The following is a 26,307-nucleotide window of genomic DNA, read 5'->3' on the forward strand; positions in this document are numbered from 1 at the left end:
GAAACCAAAAGAACATCGACACCCACATAAAGATTGCACCAAGCACATGTTGGTTCTGTACATCCCAAACAAACTTCAGACTCTGTTTCTTTTTTCAGAACTATATATTTATTTCAATTAACCCTTTGTTTGCTTCCCTCCTGAAAACACCTATGTTCCTGTTACTTTACATTTACAGCTAAAACACTTAAACTGTGAAACATAATCTTTCTATTTTATTTCTTCCAAGGGCTACATTTGGCACTTGTTTTTGTTTTCTGATTTGGGTCGAAATTGACCCTAACAACAGTAAAGCCATCATTTTAATAAGAGCATTTTATAATTTACTAAAAAAATGATTATTTTGTTTAAATAGAAGTTCCTGACAAAGTAAAAAATCTTGATGCAATAAACAAATTTATGGAGTACTTGTATGCATTTAAACCCTAAAAACGGGTCGCTCAAGACCCTAACACAAGAGGAAGGTTAATGTGTATCCCTGGTTAATAGGGGAAAATGTAAGGACAGTGTTGACAAAGTCCTGAGAGATTTATAATGTTGTTTGAACAGTGACTTCTCTATTGCTCATAGTGGGTTAAACGACGGTAAAATCCTGGTGCAACTCTAAACAAAAACACACCTGATCCAGGTGACAAAGGCTCTCAGAGGCGTTTGTATATTAGCGCTGGATCAGAGATCTCCAGGGTGGTAGATCTCCAGGACCAGGATTGAGCAGCCCTGGTATCCGCTTCTCCAATTCAGGGTCATGGTGTGTCCGGAGCCTATCTGGAATCACTGGGCGCAAGGCAGGAACACACCCTGGAGGGGGCGCCAGTCCTTCTACTCTGCATATGTTAAAAATTAAATAGTTGTATTCTGGCCCAAATAAATTTGCCGGTCCGGTGGTGGTGTGAGAGGTGGGTGTTTGTGGGGATTAGTAGGGGGTTGAGATCTCAATGCAGCACTCTTGAAATTAGTTTTTTGCAGGTGGGGTGCTGCACTCGCTCACTCACACCTGTGGACAGTTTCACACACTCACCCAGTCACTCTCAGCTGTGTGAATCTGTCCTCTGTGATTCCAGGGAGGTTCTGGACCCACAACCAACCATGAACAGGGTTTGTGGAAAATGAATGAATTAATGGTTATTTTTATTTAATCAAACATACATATGTTTGATACAACCTTCTTCTCTCTTGCTCTCGTGGGAGGCGGTCGCATTTTCTCCCTCTCCGCTCCTTATCTCTCCTGCTTGCTTCTCTGGTCTTGTCTTGTCTACCCCGGGTCTCTCTAACGCCGCTCTTCGAATTACAAATCAGAAATGGAATTGATTAGCTGGTCTCTCAACGCAATTGACACCATCTTCTCAAGGAGAAGTTTGGGCACGGGGGAGCCCTCATGTCCTGATGGAACGACGCTGGCTGGATATGCCATGGATGGATGGGAGAAGTGGCGCGTGGTGTGTCTGACGCCTCTCTCCATTGAGGACATTGAAGATGTATACCTATTTGGATTTATGATCGTGGGCTTTCTGCTGATTGGATTAGGTGGTGCCCTGGTCTATCGGAAAATTAGAAGAGTTGAGTCAGTTGTAAACAGCCCACAGAAACTGACCAACATGATTGATGGGATGGGCAGAGCCGTTGGCGCACAGACTGGGACTGTGAGTAGAAGCTTTGATTCCATCAAGGAGCAACTAACGGCTTTGAACGCCAAGATTGAACGTCTGGAAGACCAGTGCAAAATTGGAACTTTGAATCAGAGGGACTATAGCTAAAAATTCAGCTAACATCTCTGATTCTAACAAGCTGAACTTTATCTGTTTTGGCTGCCCCTGCTATCAGTGGCCTTGGCTGCTGATAGTCTCAACTCCTCCAGAAGGAACGGTCGTCATGGAGATCTGCTGCACCTCCCCTGTCTGAGCTGTGGGCTCAAGGACACGTGACTGCTACTACATCTGGACATTTTCACGAACTGAACCTGCCCCCCCCCCCTTTTCCCGTTGAACACGCCTCCTACTGCTTACGTCACTGACACTATTTGTGTGTATTGCTTTGTGTGTTAAAGGTGTTGTTTTTTTCAAGATCACACACTGTGCTTCTCAAGGCACAGTCTGGGACCTTCTTTTTTTTACCACCACTTCCCTGTTGTAATCCTGCTGTTTTTCTAACTGTAAGATGGCGCGGTGCATCTGCTGCCGTCGCGTCTGTTGCGCAGACCTAACCCCTGATGTTAGCGGACAGACGAAACAATCTTTTCGCTGCAATGTTGTACTTGTATAACTTTGTATGTGACAATAAACTGAATCTAATCTAATCTAATATAAATATTTTGCCATATTCCACTTCTGTGGTTATTATTATAATTATTTTATTTTATTAAAATAATTCTCACAGTGTATCTGAATACAAATGGGCGCAATAAGAAGGCTGAGTTTCTACCAATCATTTCGTGCATCAGTCAATCAAAAGTCTGAAGTTCCTGTCTATCTATTTTTTGCATTATCCAGTGGTTTGAGCACCTTAGCGGCTCTGTACTGACCGTTTAGGGGTTTAAAGTTGTGGTGTTGGAGTTATTTGCAGTGTTGTGTTTTCCCCTTAAGTATGACTCTTAAGGCTTCATTTCTTCTCCTGAGCTGAGGGATTTACTTAAGGGTGTTACACAGAATCCCTTAAAAGATGTCCTTACGTAAGGAAATGTGTTGTTCTATTGTTTCCATGGAAACCGTTGTTTACATGCACTCACTGTGATGCCTGTTATCGCCTCTGTTGTACCAGCTGACAAACTTCAGCAGACGGGCGAGGGCGTTTGAAACTCGGTGAACGATGTGACACACCGTTGACTAATGAACATAAACTACCTACTGACTGGAAGGATCCCGTAGCATAAAATCAGAAAACAATCATTAACTGCATTAATTAAATAATATATGTTATAATCATTTATTAATAATTAATTAATTAATGAGTGTAATTACATTTTTTTAAGTAAGTAATTAAGTTTTTGTTACCTCTTTATATTACTGAATACTTTTCTGTTCCTTTGCTGCTGCATATCCTCACTGTAAATAAAGGACTAATAAAGGATTATCTTATGTTACATTGCTTTATATGGAAGCAAATCTGTCTCATCAGACTTTGAAAAATTACCACATTTGAATTTGTAGCACTGAATTTTTTTGCACTGAAACTATGCATCTGAATATAATTTCTCATGAATAGAACTCGTGAATTTTTAAGAACAAGTTTTCACTGTTATTATTCAACGTTAATAAATTCAGATAAAAAAATTCAAGCTCAAAAAAATAAAAACAATATATTTCGAAGTTGCTCAAATTCGGTAGACGAAATTCAGACACCAAAATACAAGTTATAAAAAATTCAGATACACATCCGGGTCACCAAGGATGAGCAATCGATTCATTTGGATTTTCTCTTTCACCTTAAATGGTGCAGTAGTTACACGCTGTCACCGCTAGATGGCGAAATACGAACACAACTTCCATACCGTGGAAATATTACACGTTTAGCTTCATTCCGCGGATAATATCTCTTTTTTTTCAAAGTGTCTCAGAAATCTGAAAGTCTCACTAAAGACACAATATAACACACTATTGATATGTTGAAGATGAAGAAATTCTACTGTGGATTTTTTTTGTAATGGCCCTGTGAACATAGCTGTGATATGACAGAATAAAAAATCACTGAGGATTTACATCATATAAACCCAAACATTGTGAGATGGTACCTGTTAGTTACAACACATGACGGAAGACCAACTCCTAGGTATTGTCATGCCTACAGCTACTTCCACGTGCCCATTTATCAATCAATAAATAAATAAAACAACCAAACTTTGGAATACTGCTTATGTTTTCCACAAATTTATATTATCTCATTTGAATTAAAATTCTGACATAATTTTCACACTCCATTTCATGCTAGATACATTGTGCTCCAATTAGTGTCAATTTTAAGGCATGTGATTCTTCTGGAAATTAACATGTTACATATTTTTCGCAATTAATTATTTTAGCAATAAGAAGTCTAGTGATTAGATCTAGATATTAGTATTTTATTAGGTGATGTAAACACAACATCACTTCTGTTGAGTTCAGAATGTAGATAAAATATTTTTAATCCTGAAAAATGGATTAAATTTAAGTCACACAGTCTCCTTCTCGCCTCATTTACTCAGTCATGCACACACACACACACACACAAACACACACTCAATCCACACATTTTTTGTAGTTGTTGAATCTGAATATAGGTGTGTTATTTGTCTGAGCTATGAGCTGCAAGATGCAATTTTCTTGTATAAAACCTGTGTCCAAGCTTCATTGTTTGAAGTCAACTCTCAATCTGAAACATTTACTCACTAAATTAATAGATTTTATTTAAAATATTTTAATAATTACAGTGAAATATTAGTGAATTAAACAGCTTTTGTCCTGCATACCACATCTTCCTTCCAAAAAAACAAGGAAATACTAGTATTTTGTCTTGTGATTCGTCATGATTTATCAGTGTCTTTGTGATTAACACAGTTACATTTTTTAATCTATTGACACCACTAAGAGCTAATTCATAAATCAATAGAGATGCTCTTAATTTACTTGAAAAGTAAATCTTGTTATATTTATTATTCAAAGAAATAAATTTCTAGAGTTCACACAGATGATTTACTGATTTAATTTTTGATTATTGACACATTATGAACAGCAACAATATTCTAATGTAGTAAATATAAGTTGTAATGAAAACTTTTTAACAATAATAGCCATGCAAGAGTAGCATTCAATCTTCAGTATTTAAAAGTGCAAATAATTATTGATTACATTAATATCACACAAAAAAAAAAAAAAAAGCAGTTTTGTGCAAAAAATAGTTGTGTGGTTGCAAAATGAAACAGCAGCAATACAAGTGTATATTTGCAGTGAGGAAAAAATTCTACACTGTATAGGTCTACAGCACAAAAAAATAATGAACCTTTAAAATGACCTTTGCATGAAACACATGAAAACCCAGACAGATTTGTGCATTCACAATAAACATTTATGTATTTCCCAGAATGTTTCACATGTCTTACTCCTGAGCATGCACAAGTATCTGGTGCAAATGCTAAAGCATTTTTTTTGTTAGCAAAAGTACCTTTGGTTCAATTCAGACCCGTAGGCCTTATTAGGCACATAAATGAAAAGTAAGGCACTAATAATATATGTGGAGTATAACTCCTTACTTTCAATTTTTGAACAGTTTTATTAAAGCTTTAGTGAACTTTGACAAAGCAGCAGAGAGGAAGTGTTACAGATTTATATAAACAATGCAGACACGACTACACAGGCAGCTACTGATGTAGGCGATCGTTGTGTTAGGAGTCTTGCCCAAGGACTCTTTGTTGTAGTATTGGTCATTTTCCCAATCAGAGAACTTAATCCAAGTCTTGTGCAAAGAAGTCAAAGTTGTAACCCACCGCGCTACACCTACCACATGACATCTGAGTTGTCACATACTTAAAGACCCAACTTTAATCAGTTTTGACTTGTCTTGAATGAGACTGACTAAAACACTGTCCAGTTACACGTGTTTTCTTTTGTTGTTTGTGCATGCATCCTATGGCCAGCACATTGTATTTAATTTTGTTTTGTTAAAATGAATGTTTACTGAGGAATCTCTGGCACCAGATCAGTCGGAATCAGGCAGAGTGAGTGCAAGAGTGGTGTGATGATTGTTTTAGATATTAGGTCCGACTTCACTCAAAGACCAAGACTTTCTTCCTTCACTTCAGACTCCAGCAGAGCTTTTCCAGCCTGGATACACTCAGACACTTCCCCACTGAAACACACATAAATCACAAGCATTGTTATCATCGTTATACCACAGTTAATCCTGACCCTGCAGTGCGATTGGCTGAGAGAACTTCCATAAGCACCAATGTTGCACAGTAATTGCAAAAATACGCGTAACCCAGCAACACCAGCGCTTACAATACAGCGGTTGAGTGCCTGGACTTTTTTTCAACCAGCATAGAACAGGATTGTTTTCTTGTTATATATCTAATTTTTAAGAGAGTAAAGATTTATGGTAAAATGCAGCAGTTATCTGCTTCTTCAACTTTGTAAACAAAAGACAATTGCAGGGAAATAAAAACAGGAAAATGCTCCTGTATAAATGCTGTAAAAATGGTTAAATCATGACATTTTACTGACTCTATCAATCTCTCAGTCTGGCGCTGTCCTGATTTAGACAGAGAGCAGCTCTGAATAACATAGTCGATACGCATCAAAACCAGTGTAACACAGACTGGCTCGCTGGAGGAAACCAAGTTTCAAAAATCCTGAACAGAACCAGGTCAGGATCCAGAGTTTGTTGAAAAAGCAAAAAGGAATATATGACGGAATGGAACAGTTTAACCTTGTGGAAGGTTGATAAACAATTTTTTTCTTTTTTCTTTATCTTAAAATCTAATAGTAAATGGCGGTAACGAACTGTGGTATAATCACAGTAATACACTCGAGGTTCATGCTATAATGTGAGATTTTGGCACTGGTGACTGATCTTCAGGACTCGCACACAAGCGGCGTTATCTCATTTTATATCACTCCCTCTCTGTATTGAATAGTTTGTAATGAGTAGTTTAACATGGAGAGATGGGGCGACTGGTCATTTGCTCATTTTCATTGATACCTAGATGTGTTTGCTGCTGATATTCTGTACCTTTCCGAGAACGGATCCAGGATGTGGCCTTTATGGCTATGAACTTCCATTCTTCCTGTTCCGGCTTTTTGAAGCTGTGGAGCCAGATCAAAGCCACAATGGTGACCCACACTGCATTATCCACCTGCACAGAATTATTGGAAAAACAGCTATTACTTCAACTCATCAGCCAAGAAAAAGAAACAAACCTCATACAAATGTAGGGAAAATTGTGTTTGCAAAAAAAAAGAAATATCAAATCATATATGTACTTATCACATATGTATATCAACCAATGGTTCCAAATCATCTGTAGTTGTAGCCTCTTGCTCTTGTTTATACAGCATTGGATTTTAGTTAAGATGGAGGCACTTCAGAAAAACCTGAGTTTCCACTTAACTACTGCTTTTGTTAGCTTGCTTCTTATTGATTTGTCCACAGTTCACCTGCCAGCTCTGTCCTGTCTGGTCACCAGAATTGCTTCAAAAGCCACATAAAGCCAATTGTGTTGTCACTCAGATGCAGGAGTCATTGAAGAGGCTTGTATATTTATTAGGCATGATCCACATAAGCCTTACATAACATAATAAATAACTAAAAATAACCTGTGCAGGCCTCTTCTGGATTAGTTCATTCTCTGTCTTGCCAAACACACAGGAGTTTACTATCAATGTCCCAGTATCCTGCAGCTTTCTGGAGAGAGAGCAACTTCATGTAGGGGTCCTCATATTCAACAGGTTCTGACACAAAAACACAACATATTTTACATGTAAGAACATTACTTTACCAAAACAAGTGAAGAATAACCACATGACCTGACGTTCTGGTATGGACAACAGTGACAATACATGCATGTATGTTGGTAATTTTGAGGAGAATAAAATTCTGTCTCTTGTCCTTGTAAATCTAAAGCAAATGAAATATGTAAATGAGCAATATCAATCATGGAATTAATTTTATTTGTGGTGTTGTGTGTTGATCCTAAAAGCATGTTCCATTTTAAAACAATTTTCCGTTGTATTTTTCCAGGTATTTTAAATATTTGTTTATATTATTTTCTTGCTATACAGCACTGAAAAGAAATGATCAATAACAATATTGGAATGCTATTTACAACATTTAATTCACAAAGGATCCCTATTCATGCAGAAGAATGGATCTTTCTGTGTTCATGGTTCTGTGGACCAGCACTGACTTTACTAATGATCCAAAAAAACACATTGCTGTCATTGTATAAATGCAGGGATCATATGTAGTTTAAAAGACCATGATGTGAGGTTATATGTCATCAACATCATAGGTAGAGTAAATGGCTGTTGCCTCTTGCTCTCATTACTGCTGCTCATGGATTCTTGTTACAGTGAAGACTCTCAGGGAAAACCACTTTTTCATTTTACCAGCAAACGTTTCTTACGTTATTGCTCTCAGAGTCTTTTAAAAGCTGTATTTGAAAGAGGGCCAAAGCTGCAAATTCTATCACAGCAACATAAAAACACCCCAATCCAGAAAAGTAGGTGTACAAAAAAAATTGTGTACAAAAGGTATCTAAAACAGAATGCAACTGCCCCTCTTCCAACATTTTTGGAAAGTGTTACTTGGACATATATTTTTCAATAAATAAATTTTTCTCAGTGGTCTTTGTTCATTTATTTATTAATTTATTGTATGTAACCCTTATCCTGTTCAAGGTCGCAGTGGGTTCGGAGACTACTCAGGATCACTGGGCGCAAGGCGGGAACACACCCTGGAGGGGGCACCAGACCTTCACAGGGTGACACACACTCACACATATGGACCCTTTTGAGTTGCCTTTCCACCTACCAATGTGTGTTTTTGGACAGTGGGAGGAAACCGGAACACCCGGTGGAAACCCACGCAGACACAGGGAGAACACACCACACTCCTCACAGTCACCCGGAGGAAACCCACGCGGACAAAGGGAGACCACACCAATCTCCTCACAGACAGTCACCTGGAGGAAACCCACGCAGACACAGGGAAAACACACCACACTCCTCACAGACAATCACCCTGAGGAAACCCACGCAGACACAGGGAGAACACACCACACTCCTCACAGACAGTCACCCGGAGCAGGGATTGAACTCACAACCTCAGCCCCAGGACGCTGGAGCTGTGTGACAGCGACACTACCTGCTGCGCCACTGTGCCCCAGCACCCTAACTATTTTGGAAAGATTCTGTACTATGTGCAAGCGGCTGGGCTTCAGCTCGAAATGCTATGGATGATTCAAAGGGTAAAACTTGGAAAATGCTTCAGTGGTAAAGTTAGTGGTATTAAAAAGTTATAATGTGTTAATATTCAACGTGTTTTATAGTAAAATTACAAATGTTTATACAATAGTATTTGTCAACTTACCTTTAGATTCATAGTTTTCCCTATGATCTAAAAGAAAAGCACAGTACAGGAATGAATTAGTTAATTCATGCATTAATTTATTCATTCATTAATTTCTTCATTCATTCATTCTGAAACCGCTTTCACACTCACCGAGTCATTCACACACTCACACCTGTGGATAGTTTCACACACTCACACAGACATTCACAACCATGGACAATGTCACACAACAACCTGTGTGTCTGAACTGTGTGAGGAAACTGGAGAACCTGGATGAAACCCATGCAGACACAGGGAGAATAGCACACATGCTGACCATATTCATCAAAGATGTATTCAGTCAATCAATAAAAGTACTTTCAGCCGTTTCATTATTAATCAGTTCCATATCTGGTGCAAACTACACCGCCAAATGTTTGGGGATAATCCCTCAGTCCACTTTATTTCTGAAAGTAAAGTATTACTTTTTTGTGGGGTTTGGTCACACAACCACCTCCAACTTTACATTTAGACTGCTTTTTTTAGTGAGGTCTGGTGTCAATGTTGAATGAAAATATCACTACAGATTCACCACTTCACCTCATCGCAAAGGTATTTCTTTGACACTGCAGTCCAATGCTGGTGGCTTATACCTTTCCAGCTCAGGCTTGGCATTGAACCTGGTGACCTTAGGCTTATGTGTGGCTGCTCCAGAGCATGTATTAACATTTTTTATCATTTTATAATTGATGTATTTTAATAAATTGTTTTATATCTCTCTACAAAGACTGGCACATACACACAAATATATTTTCTATAATAAACACAAAGAAATAATACCGTCAGCTAAAGTGAAATCCCTAAGGTTATACGGCCTCCTCTTGTCCACCATTGGTCCTGTCACTGGATGTCCACTGCCCTTGTGGACAACGAGGAAAGCAGTGAAAGTGCTGCTCACTCCTGACTGTACACTGAGGTCCACCACCTTGTCTCTTAAGCTCTGGTCAATTGTTGCCTTTTCCCGGGCATATGTTTTCTTTTCCTCCATTTCCAGAGACTGGATCAAGGCTCGAGCAGCCAGTCGATGAATTCCCAGTCTACAAAAATATCAGCAGTGACAATAACACCATTTAGTTTACTTCCAATTACTGACCACATTCATATTCAGTATTTGACAAGTATTGAAATACATACACAGTCCAATCACTGGATTAGGAACACCAACCTTGTATCTAGGCAAGTTCATTTATAGAGCACTTTTCATACACAAGGGCAATTCAAAGAGCTTTACAGAGTCAAAAGAAACAGTAAAAAGCAGTTAAATTAAGAGCAAGGCATTTAGAATACTTAAATTTTGCATTAAAAGGAAACAAAATTAAAATTATTCAAACAATTAAAATGATACAGCAAAAGAAAAAACACTAATGTAATCTACACTCTCTGTCCATTTTATCAGCTCCACTGAACACACAGGTGCAGTTCTAGAGTTACAGACTGTAGTTCATCTGTTTCTCTGCATACTTCCTTGTGCCCTTTTCACCCTGCTCTTCAATGGTCAGACCCCCCACAGAGCAGGTATGATTTGGGTGGTGGATCATTCTCAGCGCTGCAGTGACACTGATGTGGTGGTGGTGTGTTAGTGTGTGTTGTGCTTTTGGATGTTTTTCAAACCTGTGTCCACTCTCTGTCCACTCTTTTAGACACTCCTACCTCATTGGTCCATCTCGTGGATGTAAAGTCAGAGACAGTAGCTGTATCTGTCGCTGCAGTTTGTGTTGGTTATCCTCTGGTCCTCCATCAGCACTGGATATGTTTGGTTGGTGGACTATTCAGTGCAGCAGTGACAAAGAGGGTTTTAAAAATTCCAGCAGCACTGCTGTGTCTGATCCACTCCACTAACTTTAGGACACTTTAGGACAGTTGTTTGCTCTGTTGAGAGCTGTGGTGCAGTCTTGGTTAAAGTCAAGAGGGGGCAGTTTTGCCAACTCCAGCAGCAGGAGTGTTATCACACACAGTTGTGTGTCACTAAATGAAAGGCATGAAGAGTAACAGCTGAAACAGCACACCAGTTCTGACAAACACATGAAAGCTTACCCTGTGTCCTCAGCAAGTTTAAGGCTGAAGTTCAGCTGGTTGGTGACTGGTTGCTCTCCTAGTCTGTACTGCACAGTGACGGTTCCTTCATCACCACAAGAGCTCTAAAAAAAAATCAAACAAGCAAAATGAGCTCCTGTATAATACGAACTACCAGATCATAGTTCACTCATTCATTCATTGTCTGAAACCGCTTATCAATTCAGGGTCGCGGTGGGTCAGGAGCCTACCAGGAATCACTGGGCGCAAGGCACGAACACACCCTGGAGGGGGCGCCAGTCCTTCACAGGGCGACCCACACTCACACCTACGGACACTTTTGAGTCGCCAATTCACCTACCAACGTGTGTTTTGGGACAGTGAGAGGAAACCGGAGCACCCGGAGGAAACCCACATAGACACAGGGAGAACACACCACACTCCTCACAGACAGTCACCCAGAGTGGGACTCGAACCCTGCTGCAAAATTCACGATATAAATCCACGATATACACACACCTCTGACCACCTCACAACATCTGAGCTCATAATAATACGCCACTGTAAGTCAGTTTTATTCAGTTCTCTCTGAAACTTGCAGAAACTTGGGGTTGGCTTGCAGCAGTGCTGAAGGGAGGGGGGGTTTTACGCGCCCTAACACAGGTCAAACATCGTCAGTGTCCCGAACTAGGGCCGATATTTAAAAAATATGACAATGAGATTTTTTTGTTTGAAATATGTTGCGATATTAAAAAAACGCCTGAATTTTCCCCAGAAGTCGATGATCAAACATGTCATGTTATTTATGATGCATGATTCTAACTCTAAATAAGAGGCTGTGAATGAAGAAGGTGGTGTCTAGAAGAGTTAGAGGAAATTGCAGGAGGATACATCTCTGTACTCATTAAAACAGAGAATTAAACTAAGAAAGCTTTAATATCAAATCAGGAAATTACCATGAGTGACAAAGTGTGTGATTTAACATTTATCATTAATCTCTTTAAAAGTAAACTTAATTAAAACAAAACCATACAAATAAAAAAGCAGCTATAAACTGCACAGCTGCATTAAACAATATATCGTGCAGCCCTGTCCCGAACAGCATGATATCAGGACAGAAATAAGGTGCTACAGACTGTCCAGATGAGTTAATGATACTCATTAAAAACCCAGCCCCAGATGAGCACTTCCTGAAACTTCTTTTTAGAGTAAGAGTCCCTTCAGAAAGACGACAGAAATCAGATTAATACTAAACTAAAGAGTTATAGTTTATTGTGAATGTATTTTTGTAAATAAATACAGTTATGAATTGAACATTGGTGTATTTGTTTCATATTTTATGTTGGTTGCCCTTTTAAAAAAGCAATTAGCCACTGCAGACTGTACACTACTGAAATTTTATCACAGGGAAGGAAGTTTTATGCACTCTGCTTAGTGTCATGACAAAAACACACCCTCTCCTCGATTAAATTGCAGTATTGCACGGCCACTCGTGGCTTCATTCTTTATTAAATACCTTTCCTGACATTTGAGCATACAGCAGCGCTCTTTGACCCTGCAAGAGACCATTGGGGGGTGGAATTAAATCAGTGACATATATGCCATCTGGATTAGTCCATTTCACAGAGACGTCAGAAACAAAGGGCAGAAAGGCAAGGCTGAGTGACTGCATCACCTGTGGAAAGGAAGAGACAGAGCAGAAGTGTAAGGAAAGTAGAAGAGCAGACACCTTTCCTCTGTGGTTTGTTTATAATATATAATATTATATTATAAAGACACAGGGCTGGACTTAGTCTTACTTTGAGCTGTAGTCGCTCATTGCTCATGATGAACTGAGCAATGCCGCCGCCTTCCTTGGCCATTCCTTGGACCAGTGCAGTGCAGGCTCCCTGCCCAATGCCAAAGGTGAAGCACCTAATATTAATTATATAAAATATAAAATGCCCAGAATTTCAGTTCATCCTGCCATCCCTACTACAGACTAGAGATAGCAGCGCACTAATGCTTCTCTTTAATTAGTATGACAGTAAACTTATTTACTGAACACCAGACACATGTCTGCGAGTGTAAATGAGAGGATACACTGACCTGTGAAATCTAGAGTGCATTTGGACCAGGTCCAGGATTTCTTTCACATTCCAGACAGATCCATCAGTAATAACAAACACCTTGTAAAAGGGAAATAAATCTTAATATATTATGTAAAGTACCCTAAACCTTTCATCATAATCAGGGTCACTGTGGTTCCTGAGTCTGCATTAAATCTTTGTGCACCACTCGGGAACACACCCTGGACAGGTCAACAGTTCATCACAGGGCATCACACACTCACACATACACACACACACACACACAGCTTTGGACAATTTCACATACTCACTCATTTACACACTCACAAGTGTGGAATGTTTCACACAGTAACTCACACCATCACCTGTGAACAGTGTCACACACTCACCCAGTAACACACACTCATATCTGTGGACAGTTTCAAACACTCACCCAGTCACTCACACACTCGCAGTCACTTACACCTGTGGTTTCACCCACACACTCACACCTGTCAAGGGTTTCACTCAGTCACACCTGTGGACAGTTTCACAAACCCACACACTCATTTACACAATGACAGCTGTGTAAAAATATCACTTAAGTCATCTTTCTCTCTGCAGCATTTCAGATCATATTCATCATAAAACACACCTATAATTATCAATATAAGTAAACACGTTTTTTAGAGCTGCAGTATGTAAGTCTGTGGATTTAGTGACCTCTCTGGTGGAGCTATGTAACAGCACACATATTAACTCAGTTTAGAGGAAAAACAAAAGTTACTTACCTGAGCAAAATCCTAAAGATAAACAGATACACAGAGCATATGTTTCATTGAGGAATGTGGTACCTGTCTGGGATGATCTGAAAGGGAATCTTGGCAGTAAATGTGCTCCATTGGTCTTAGAAACTCTGTCCCACCCCTGTCTGCCCTCAAAACTGCAACGTTCTTCATCGCCTGCTCCATTGTCTTCTGAGTGTATTCCACACTCGTACTGGAATCAAAACAAGGAAAGACATGAATTACTATCAAGCTAAATCTGATCTGGTGGGTACATTTATGACCTGAAACAACTCAGAAGTTCTAAAAGTTTTATCTGTGATGTCTCAGAACTGAGGAACCCATGAAGAACCCATAAAATCCTTCACTTTCTTGCACTTGTTTTTATAAGATCAACAAAAATTATATTTTGCTTATGTAATTAAATACTTTAGACTACTCATGATGGCTGTGAACACAGATTACTTGCCATTGTTGAACTGTTTGAATTGGGGGGTGTCCAATTCTATTTGTCACACAATTTAAACAAGAGGTTTGGCAAAAAGCTTACCAAGTCTGTTTTTGGGCCAAAAATTTAAAAGCCATGGGTGATCACTTCTTTTTCTTCCCCACAACTCTTTACTAACTACCATTTATTTGTCTTCTTTGTCAGTTTAAGTCTGTTCAGGCTCGTGGTGTGACTGACCCCCACCTGAAATCACTGGAGGCAAGGCAGCACTTTATAACATTAATGAAAATATAATAGATGTTTTATATTTTCCTTTGTATGGTGGGACCCTGAGGCGGCACGGTGGCGTAGCAGGTAGGTGTCGCAGTCACACAGCTCCAGGGGCCTGGAGGTTGTGGGTTTGATTCCCGCTCCAGGTGACTGTCTGTGAGGAGTTGGTGTGTTCTCCCTGTGTCCGCGTGGGTTTCCTCCGGGTGCTCCGGTTTCTTCCCACAGTCCAAAAACACACGTTGGTAGGTGGATTGCTGATTCAAAAGTGTCTGTAGGTGTGTGTGTGTTGCCCTGTGAAGGACTGGCGCCCCCTCCAGGGTGTATTCCCGCCTTGCGCCCAATGATTCCAGATAGGCTCTGGACCCACCGCGACCCTGAACTGGATAAGCGCTTACAGATAATGAATGAATGGTGGGACCCTTTTGTTTTAGGAGGGGTCTAGGACCCTCTGCCCTTTCCTTAAACTTAACTCTGATACTCACGGGAAAAAGGAATGGAAATCAGAGCCAAAGCCATAGATGTTAAAGTAGCAGCCCAGGGGAAGACTCTTCAGCATCAGGAGAAGAGTTTCCTGCAGAGTAAAACAAGATTTTAATGTGATTTCTCTCATTATATTCACTCTGTACTGGAAGCCCTGAAGCCCAGACGTTTGAAAGTATGCTGCTGAGACAGTTTCAAATGATTTTTTTCTGAATCTCATACAAAATAAAACATATTCAGTTCAAAACATTTCCAGCATTAATTGCACAATTTTAGCCGACAGAAACATAAAAAAATTATTTTTCTTCTACTAGTAAGGTGAGCCAGAAGGGTAACCAAAATATTTATGCCTAAAACATAGCATGTTAGACTAGGGTGTTATAGGGTGGGGTTTTTTTTCGTTTACCCCCAGATTTTATTCAAAGAGGAAATGTTTTTCGGAGGTGCTAGGTGCTAAGAATTAGCATTCTGTGCGCCTTGTGGTGAATGACACAATACAGATACTCAGCAACAAAAATCATTTCATTTCATTTAGTTTCATTGATGTAAATTCAATAAAACTGTTATATCCAAGTTAACTGTTCGCTGAGACGGTATGTCCCCACAGATTCTATGGAGCATAACATGATTAATTAAGGGACCACAAAGTAGTTTGGTTTCATTAAGTGCACAGCAAATTCACCAGTGTTAAATCAACACTATTAGTGTTAAATTACCACTGTTAGTGTAATAATTTAACATTCTCAGTGTTAACACTAATAATGTTGATTTAACACTGGTGAATTTGCTGTGTGGCACATTTTAGAATAAAATGATTATCAAAATAAGGTTTTAAATATTTTTGCTCATTTTTGGTGGGAAAAATGACTTATTGCTCTTTTAACTAAATGACAAGCTTTACCCGGGCGCTTGCGATAGAGGACCCCGCCATGCTGCCAGACTGATCAACTAGGAAAATAAACTCTCCACGTTGTCCAATAGAAGAAGCCATCTCTGGAGGAAATTGTGGGTACAGGTTAATCATTACCACAGAGTCAGCCATCAGGGAACCTGCAAAAAGATTAAAGGGGAAAAACAATAAGCAATTTTTTTCTGTCTACTGAAATACCACTGGGGTAGAAACAGAGATAAAAAATACCTGGTTGGGCATCTTTACATCCTGCCTCCACAATGGCAGTGGGCTGATGGGTGTTCTGGTAATAAAGCAGTATCTCCACATCTCTGTCAAACCTGTGGCCTGGAGAGAGGCTCACCTGTATTCAGACACAGTTACAGGAACAGTTATTCTTGCTCCTTTACCATTTTCCTTGTGTTGAAAGAGGTACACGTGTGATAACACTTGTATTTACTCGTGTACATGCAAACAACCACACACCTCTGCCTCTGTGTGATCTGCGTTGAAGTAAATCAGTGGATCCAGGGAACAGTTGGACTCGACTTTAGAAACAGCAATAGGGGAGGTGATGTGGATATGAAGCGACAAACTACAAGCCGCCAAGCTTTCAGAAACAGCTGTCATCTCAGTCACACGACTCAGATCTGGGAAAGAGATACAGACCCAGAAAACAACATCAAGCAACGAGGACCGATAAAGATCAGAGGAGGACTTCAGTTTTTCTCTATGAACCTCCATTTAAAAAAAGCTAAAGCAGTGAGGTCAAATAAAGGTTTCATTAAATATTTTATTATTTGTTAAAAAGGCCATTTGAAATTCTGTTGGACCTGTATTTAAACACACAAAAATGTATATTTTAAGTTTTATGGTGAACCTGAGCAGTTGGCATTGGACCCGCTTTTATGTGAGAGTGCAAAGATGAGGTTAAACCCAGCAAAACAGATACAAAGAGTGCTGAGATATGAGTACTGATTAAATATGGTAAAGAAAGGAGAAGAAAGATAAAACAGTGAAAGCAACAAAAACATTGCGGTTCTGCCTCTCGCACCTCACTGCTGGGAGATCAGCATTTGATTTACAGAGTGTCTCCTTCTCAACAGCAGCTGTTGTAAGAAAGACAGTGTAAGAAAAGTGCTGTGTTGTTAGTTCCTTGTGGTATTTTTGACCAAATTTCATTAGTGTGCCAAAACCCCATTAAGCAAAAAATGTATATGTCTCCTTTAATAATAAGAAAGATAAAAGCATTTTCGTTTGACAGTCAACATTCTCTCTCTCTCTCTCTCTCTCTCTCTCCCCCTCTCCCTCTCTCTCTCTCTCTCTCTCTGAGCCATGGCCAAGGAATGGCATCTGGAGATGTTTGGATGGTGGAGAGACTCTGAACGTTGAAAAGCATGGAAAGAGAAGAGGATGTTGCTCTATTCCTGTTCCATAGGTGGGTTTATTTTTGCTGTTACAGTTACATTATTTAAGGTGGAACTGACTCTAAATTTAAAAGAGTGCTAACTGCATGAAAATAAACACAGAGTGAAAGTGTGACAAAACTAAACAATTTGAGTTACAAATGTGTTTCTGTGGTAATTCAAACAGTGAACAAAAACTTACAAGTTAAACTTCAGCCACCAACAAGCTACAGTCAGTTCTTACTCAAACACACCGTTCCACCTTAAATGATTTTGTATAAATACACAAAAAAGATGAATGACAATGCTAGGGGTGCTGCAGCAAGTTAGGATTTTCCTCTATCCTTTTGGCATACGAACTCCCGCTGGCACTCAATGCTGCTGCACTGATGTTGAACTGGACAGCTCTGTTTAGGTCAACACACTTTTAACAAAGTGAACGCTGCAACCTGATTTGGTGTGACTTCCATTTCCAGATTTCTCAATGTATTGGAGTAAAAAAGTAAGATATTTAACTATGAAATGCAATGAAGTTAAAGTAAAATGTCAGCCTAAATAAAAATACTCCAGTAAAGTACAGATACACAAAAAAACTACTTACATTTACTCCGTTACTGTCCGCCACTGGAAAAATGTAAAACTGCCAGCTGTTTGGTAATAAGATTTGTAACATGACTGACTGTTCATGAAAACGATAAGGTGTTATTGACTTGCCCATGTCGCTGGGTGTGTATCGAGGGTTGAGTACAGCTGGCAGACAGAAGCGCAGGCCATGATCTGCATCCACGGTCAGCTCAGTGACATAGACGAGGGTCACAAAGACACTCTCTTTTGGAGGAAGGCAACCCACGACCATGCTAAACACATCTGGACTCTCCTCAGTCTCCTGCACTATATACGCCCTCTGCCCTGAACTTATAGCATCGCCATACAGCTCCCATGCCTAAAACAGAAAGGGAATATCTATACACCAGCAAACTGTAATAAATGAATACTAATGTGTGTCCTGCTGGTATGGATAGAGCAGAGGGTTAAGTGTTCAATTAAGCAATCAAATCCTGCTCTACGATCCCAGACCACAACCCTGGACTGGATAAGAGGTTACAGACAATAAATAAATGAAAGGAATTCTGATCTATATCCTTACGTTTGTATACACCCTTCATAATTAGTGAAATCACCCATTTTCGACACAGACATTCAACTGTGCACTTGTTCTGCAGCTTGTATCATTTCCCTAGAAATGTAGTGCTACTAGAACAGATTATGATACTCTGGAGCCGCTGCTCTTGAGCTGAAGGTCATCATGACAAATCACAGGCACTGACTCACTCAAGCAGAGGAACCACATTCTCAAAAGACATCTGAGGTTCCTCCTGCGTCTCACTTTTCTTCAGACCAGACCTTGTCTCTAGACACTTCTCTCTGATGCATGACCCTGTGTTTTATTTCTTTAAGATCATGGTACTGTGGTGTACACAATTTGTGATGCTTAAGACAGTAATAAAACATAATGTTATAATTTATCTTTAAGTAATGATAATCATCAAGAAGTATAATTAACTAATATCCATTTATCCATTCATTCATTATCTGTAAGCGCTTATCCAGTTCAGGGTTGCGGTGGGTCCAGAGCCTACCTGGATTCATTGGCCGCAAGACAGGAACACACCCTGGAGGGGGCACCAGTTCCTCACAGGGTGACTCACACTCACACATTCACTCACACACTCACACCTACAGACACTTTTGAGTCGCCAATCCACCTACCAGCGTGTTTTTGGACTGTGGGAGGAAACTTGAGCACCCGGAAGAAACCCATGCAGACACAGGGAGAACACACCCAATTCCTCACAGACAGTCCCCCGGAGGAAACCCACGCTGAAACAGGGAGAACACACCCAATTCCTCACAGTCACCTGGAGGAAGCCTACGCTGACACAGGGAGAACACACCAAACTCCTCACAGACAGTCACCCGGAGCAGGATTGGAATCCACAACGTCACCACCATGCCGCCCCGCATTCATTTAGGATTTTATAAAATACTAAAATAATGTTTGTTGTGTTAATTGTGACGTTACTTAAACGTTCATTGCTGACTTATAACTAAATACTGTCTTAAGTTAGTTAATGTACCCTTATTGTTAAGTGTTACCATATATATAACCTGAAAGATACTGCCAAATTATGAATATATATTATAAGGATTGTTTTAAGTGTTTTCATTAATCTGGCACCTTTCTCACTCACCCTGACTCTCTCATGCAGCTCAGCCACCACCTCCTCTCCGCAGATTTTGGCACTAAAATGACAGACAGCTTCTTCCGCAGGTAACGAGAACACGAATATCACCTCCACAGGACACTCCTCCTCCTCATTGTTCGTGTACTGCAGGGTGGAGGTGACTGTGGCAACAAACCCCTTCATCTGCACCTCCACCTCTACAGTGTTGAGAGGAACTTGGGTGAAAATATGAAACACAATGTTAAATGATTCCTGCACTGAAATACCCAGTGAAACTGTCCATATGCACTTGGCTAAGAGTTTGAACAGCTTTCCTAAAGAGCAGGGATTAGTTATTCCATGCACAGCTACTGCAGTCAAGTTCACAAATGCAAGCACACACTCATGCAACATGACAAACACTGCAGTACAATGAGTGAATAAGATTCCACCTTTCTACTATTTTTAATTTTAACGTAAGTAATACATTATTATCCCCGAGAACAGAACACATTGTTCACATGCTTTTGCAGCACTTTTTCCTGATGGTGCTTATAATGGATGCAGTGACCAATATATTCTTCACGTGCTATTTTCATACCAGTTTATTTTTACGATTCGTTTTTTGTTTAATAAAATTTAAATGGTCATTTTTAATACTGCACAACAATTACCATAAAATGACAAATGAGCATATTTAATTTTTTATTTAAATTACACATTATGCAATAAAGCCATAAAACATATTGTACATCTGATATATCAAAAATTTGATAATTAACCAGTCGAACTGTAGCTTTGCTGCACAGAAACATATCTTAACGTAAATGTTACATAGTTCTGTTCCTGCAGTGCTAAGTGAAGATAGAGGCTCTATTCGAAGCTGAAATTTGAAGCTGAAAATACTACCTAGTGTTTCTTTAAGAGAGTAGCCATTTTCTCATATGAATTTTCTTCCTGTTAGTAAACAGCGTACTGACACTTAGTGACCAATATGTGGTGGTAATCTACATGTGGGGCACTCACTTTATGGAGTATAAACTTCATTTAGGGCCTGCAAAACAGTTGGAGTCCCCTCCTCATATGAGTTGTATTTGTATATATAATAAAATATTCACATTCACAAACACAAAGCACAAAAGTTTATTTTTGGTGCTTCAGTTACTTATTAATCCTGAGATAAGTCACATACGTCTGAGCTCAAAAAGAAAATAGTGCTTAAATCATATCATCCTGCGTGTGCTGGAGCTGGTATGCATTATAACTGAGCTCAATATTCATAAAACAATCTTACAATACAGTACAATAGAGTTGTTTCATGACAACACATCTTAGAGGGCACATGTGTTGAACATGTGTTAGCTGGGTTCAAGATGGGCCTGGGTTTGGCTGGGTTGGTACATGGGCTAGACCCAGTTGGCTGCCTATACAGGATGAGTGTAGGCAGCCCAGTAGCTGCCTATATATAGGGTCCATATGGACCCATAGTGGTTCATGTCTCAATTTAAAGAGATTTTTCAGATTTGTTCAGGTGGGTCCCTCATATAGGAGCTATTTTTAACCCTTCCTGGTCCCATCTAGTCCCTATTGGGTTTTCGTATGTTGGGGCCAACAATTAGCCCACAAACAAAACTTGCTGATGTAACAGAGTTAAAATATATGTATTACAACCTAAAAAATTACACAAAGCTATTATTATTAAAGTGGTCTTTTTTGGTATAGGCAGCTGTATTGGGACGTCTCTTCTCCTTCATAAAACTCCTCCCCCTTCCCTGCCTCTTCCCTTTTTACTCATGTGTAATATGGAGAGGTAGGTTTCAGGCTTACTCCAGAATTTATCTTTTGTAATCCTATGTCTCTAGATTATTTTAAGTCACCAAATTATTTTATATACTTCATGTGTCCATTATTAATCATTATGTTGAGATATTTTCTGATGATGGTGTGTCTTATGACAAATATGCCCATTTTCATATTTCTATTGTCACACTGTAAGCTCTATGCTAAGAGTCTAATTCTGATCTCTTATGTTTTTTTTATATTCATGTAAAATCACAGAGGAGATACGAGGAGAGAAGAGATACACACTGCCTGTCTAATACTAAAAGGCTGTTTATTTCTGTTGTCAGGTATGGGGAATTTAATATGAACTCTGATAGACTCGTATGTATTCACTTCAGCAAACATATACGCTCATGCTATTATAGAAAAGTTCAGTAGAGTGACGTCATGACTGTACCCACCCTATCCAGAAATCTTAGCAGTTGTTAAGTTGACTTGAAAAATAACAGAGATTTTACCTTGCTGGCCTTTGTTTGTTATGAGGCCAAAGGTGTCATACTTTAAACATCCCTGTTAAATAAAATAACTGTTAAAAGCATTTTACAACAAGAAGCATTTTGACACATTGTTCAGCTCCACAAAGAAGGGTACTGGGGTTCGATTATATCACCTGCCATCACACTGTACAACACTGACTCTACTGGGACATTAATGTACACAGCAGCTGGACATTATAACTTCAGTCTTTTCACATCACTGTGCACTGTCACTTTATACCTTCGTACATGGGATTGTGACATAGCTGCTCAAGATGAGAGTAGGTACATGAGCTTTGCCTGACGTAAACAAGGACTACTGATGTGAAGACTGACCAATTTAATGTTTACAGAGAAGGTTATCGACCAATAACTGTAGCGCTACAGTCAGACCGTCCAATCAGAAGACTTTAGGCTACTTCACCACGCCCCCTTCTCACTCAAGCGAACCAATCGGAGTAGGGGAGGGCGGGACTAGTTTGTGAACGAAACTTCTCGAAGTTCTATGTAAGCTCTAGAAAAACAAAATCCTGTACGTTTGTGAAATTCCGGCAGGACATTTTTTAAGTCTAAAAAAGAGGACATGTCCGGGTAAAAGAGGACGACTGGTCACCCTTGTTTACAGAGTACACTCACTTTAAGACACTATTCATACTCAGCCACTCATTGGAAATTTTGAGATAATTCTTGGACATGACACACATTCTGTACTTTCAAACACTGGCAGAATATTTATGTTACATACTTAGTCATTGCACAGATAATTTCATATATTCATACAGTTGTTATTATGCAGATAATACATTCTTCTATTTTAGTAATAATTTAGTCTAATACATTTTTCCTTCTATTTCAGTAATACTTGTTTTAACATATATTTCTTTCTATTTTTGGTCTTTTTACTCTTGTCTGATCTTGTTTTTTTCTTAAGGTATTTAAGCTGCTGTAATACACGACTTTCTATCTGAGATATGACTCTGACTGCGTTGCAGCATTGGACATGCACAAAAGTGGTAAAAGCAGCTAAAAAATGATAAATATTTATTAACAGTAGCATTATTTAGGAATGAGCATTAGTAGGATTAGTGAATATGTTCATGTAGCGTTTTCTCATATGAAGCCAGTTACTATCAAAAGTGCCGTAAAGTAGAAATTCATCTAAAGACCGTTAGAGATTTAAAGTGCGCGTCTATTATGAGAACGCGACCAAGCGAGGGGAGGGAAAACCTTAATTAAAATGTAACTTTAAATATTTATATGAATACGCTTAATCGATTGCCTATTTTACTAGTATTAAAATAATAAATATTTAATTAAAATAATAAAACCCCAGGATGTTTTAAGCGACTACTTTATTCTCAGGCTTTGTAAATTACAAATGTAATATCTTTTAGAAACTACATCTAGATCTGCTTCTCTAAAAGGAAAGAAAACATCGTCCCTTTTCCATTGACACAAATGAAATACACTCCGTAATTACCGTAAAACCACGATTACCGTAAAAACTGAAATACTTACACTGCACACTTTTCTTCTCCTCGTTGTTGGTTTTCGCTGTTTTGAATGTTTGAGCCCCATGTCTTTCTCCTGTCTGAATGTGGTTGTGTGCGTCTCTCTCTCTCTCTCTCTCTCTCTGTGTGTGTGTGTGTGTGTGTGTAAATGAGCGAGAAGGGTATCTCTGCAGGCCGGAGGCAGCTCCAAGTGGGTGGTACAGCTCCAAGTGAGCGCGGAAGAACATTTTAAGCACGACTCAAGCACGTCGCTGGCTTCGAGATACGCAGTTGTCGTAAAGGCTCTGGAGATGACCCAGAGGCTAAAGGACCCTTTTTATTAGTTTTTATGCTGATATGGAGCTGTTTCTAAAAGCTTGTGTTGATGAGCAGGGTCTCAGGGTCAATGTGATGTTTATGGTTACGCCATGACCCTCACCCCAGAATTTTTAAGGCATGTAAACTGAACTGTAGAGCCCTCACCTCAATTCTTAAGGCACAGATACTAGACTGCAGGGCACTTTATACACCACAGTTCAGACAGTGTGTATAGTTTGATACTTTTAGAAACCTAGGCTGTCTGGTTAACTGTGATGTCCTGCTTTGCATAAAATGCCCTGCACAAAATAGGTATCCTAGTTATTTTCTTTCTTCTAACAAAGTTCTATAACTAATGCAGCTCAGATTGCTCTGTTTGAGCATTGTTTGGAAGTTTAAGAGAATGTCAGTGAGTTCTTTGGGACGTTGTGTTAGATTATTGTGTATTTTGTAGAACAGCTGTATGTCGGTGACCATGTAATAACTGTTTTGTTTTCAGTGTTAATATTGTACCTTGCAAACATTGAGTACATTATATGGAGTACATTTTCAGCATTATGTGATTTACAGACTTGTTTCTGGTTGGATTAATATGTGAAATTCTTGCAATAAATAAAGAGAATAACCATTTAACTGAGACCACGTGTACTGAGAATGATAATGTTTGCTCACATATAGGCTACTACTCACTTCCTAACAAGAGACATGACAGTAAATATGGGTTCATCAGCACAGCCCATTGCTGGGGTGCTATCTTCGCCTGGCATTTCATCCAATTCTATTGTCAGTATTTCTCTACAGGGATTAGAGAGGCAGTGTGTGCACATCTGTGTTAGTAACTGTTGCAACTTAATGTAGAATACATTCATTACAACTTTGTCCTCAAATATTTGTACATATGGTGTATTTCTGAAATAACTGAATAAATGAACTATATAAAAATAAATTGATAGCCCTTCGGGCGGCGCGGTGGTGCAGGTAGTGTTGCAGTCACACAGCTCCAGGTTGTGGGTTTAAGCCACACTCCATGTGACGGTCTGTGAGGAGTTGAATTAGATAAGCAGTTTCAGACAATGAATGAATGAATGATAGTCCTTCTACAAGTTCATATGCACAATCCAGGTAATAATAAAGGGAGGCTTTCTGACAGTCTAAGCCAGTGTTATCAAATTCTGATCATATTCTACCTGTTCAAACAAACCTGATTCAACTAATTTTGTGAGTAGCATGTTCCAGGACCTGGTTCTGATTCCAAATCAAAGCATATGTGATCATCTGAACGCAAAGAGTAATACATTATACTCTACAACAAGGACATACTTCTGTAAAAAATCATTTAAAACCAAGCAAAGGAACTAAATGAAGTACAGTGAACTTCTCTGAATGTCTGTTTATATTCTTAATTGAGCCAAATTTCCTGAAAGGATGCACCACTATCTTGGAATTCATTAAACCTTAACTACATTACAGTGAATTTCCATCTTATTAAGTTCACCTAACTTGTAGCTACAGGCACTGACTACACTGTCATATACACCCACTATGACTGAGTGCTCATGGTAGGTTTATGATTATTTGCAAATTATTAGCACCATTTCTATCGTGTCCATTAATGGAAAGGAGCTGCTTTAAATATTTATTTGAATAGTGGGCCATTTTCTACAGTGTTACTTAAGGGTTTACACATTTAAACTGATTATAATCCAATACTGTGCTGAGTACAAAACAAATAACACAGTCCTATAATTCTGTAATCAAATTAAAATAATGATTGTAGACATGACAGACCTAATGGATTTCATAAGTTTGCAGTTCACCCCATTATCAGATTACCAAAAATATATAATTAAAATATCAGGAGTGCTATGTATTTCGTTTTCACTGAAACCTAATATTTTAAACTACAACTAGTAGACGGTACCTAGTTCTGTTGGAGATAAACTATGCCCTTTCTTCAAATCACAAAGGCTGCATTTCCTACATTCGCCTTCCCACAAAACATCTAGATCCCCCACTTGCTGGTTTCCGCCCACTTGCGGTCCTCCGGCCTGCAGATATATGTACTTGTGGGTCCATTTCCACATCTCACAGACACACGCTGCTCATGACGTCATTTTTTTGGACAAACGCAACTTTCTGTCAATTACTATTCCCTTAGAGTCCACACATAGTTTTCCCTGTTTGTGCCTGAACAGCATGTTCTCATACTGCTTACGTCTCCGTAGAAACATTCTGAAACTAACATATTTGGGAATTTGTTGGGGTTTTTTTGTTATGAAAAAATAAACCCCTTCTTCATTTATGTACATTCACAGCTACATATTAAAGAATCATGTTAATATTTAATATATGGTGAAAGTAGCCAATTACCGGTAAAGCATCATTAATATAGTATCATGTAAAATCGAATATTTTCCCAGATTTAAGAGATAATTTACGTTTTATTTCTTACATGTTTATATTTAGAAAAGTGTTTGTATTTGTACATTTATATGTTTTTGTAATTACCATTTTCTGCACCAAGTACTGTATTGTTCGCTTT

General features: G+C 39.0%; 1 protein-coding gene across 1 annotated transcript; it reads right to left on the reverse strand.

The window, feature by feature from the left end:
* Positions 1-4,787: 4,787 nt before the first annotated feature.
* LOC136709651 (von Willebrand factor A domain-containing protein 5A-like) lies at positions 4,788-24,312 on the reverse strand. Its single transcript, XM_066685048.1, has 17 exons — positions 23,476-24,312; positions 19,667-19,875; positions 18,129-18,357; positions 16,495-16,658; positions 16,258-16,372; positions 16,021-16,169; positions 15,122-15,210; positions 13,991-14,135; positions 13,177-13,256; positions 12,888-13,002; positions 12,605-12,763; positions 11,110-11,213; positions 9,856-10,112; positions 9,055-9,081; positions 7,281-7,415; positions 6,697-6,820; positions 4,788-5,814 (listed from the first exon to the last, which is right to left on the reverse strand). The coding sequence occupies exons 1-15, from the start codon at positions 23,693-23,695 to the stop codon at positions 7,306-7,308; spliced, it is 2,172 nt and encodes a 723-aa protein (XP_066541145.1). The 5' UTR covers positions 23,696-24,312; the 3' UTR covers positions 4,788-5,814; positions 6,697-6,820; positions 7,281-7,305.
* Positions 24,313-26,307: the final 1,995 nt, after the last annotated feature.

The sequence above is a fragment of the Hoplias malabaricus genome, chromosome 11 (genome assembly GCF_029633855.1).
Source record: "Hoplias malabaricus isolate fHopMal1 chromosome 11, fHopMal1.hap1, whole genome shotgun sequence".
Classification (NCBI taxonomy): domain Eukaryota; kingdom Metazoa; phylum Chordata; class Actinopteri; order Characiformes; family Erythrinidae; genus Hoplias; species Hoplias malabaricus.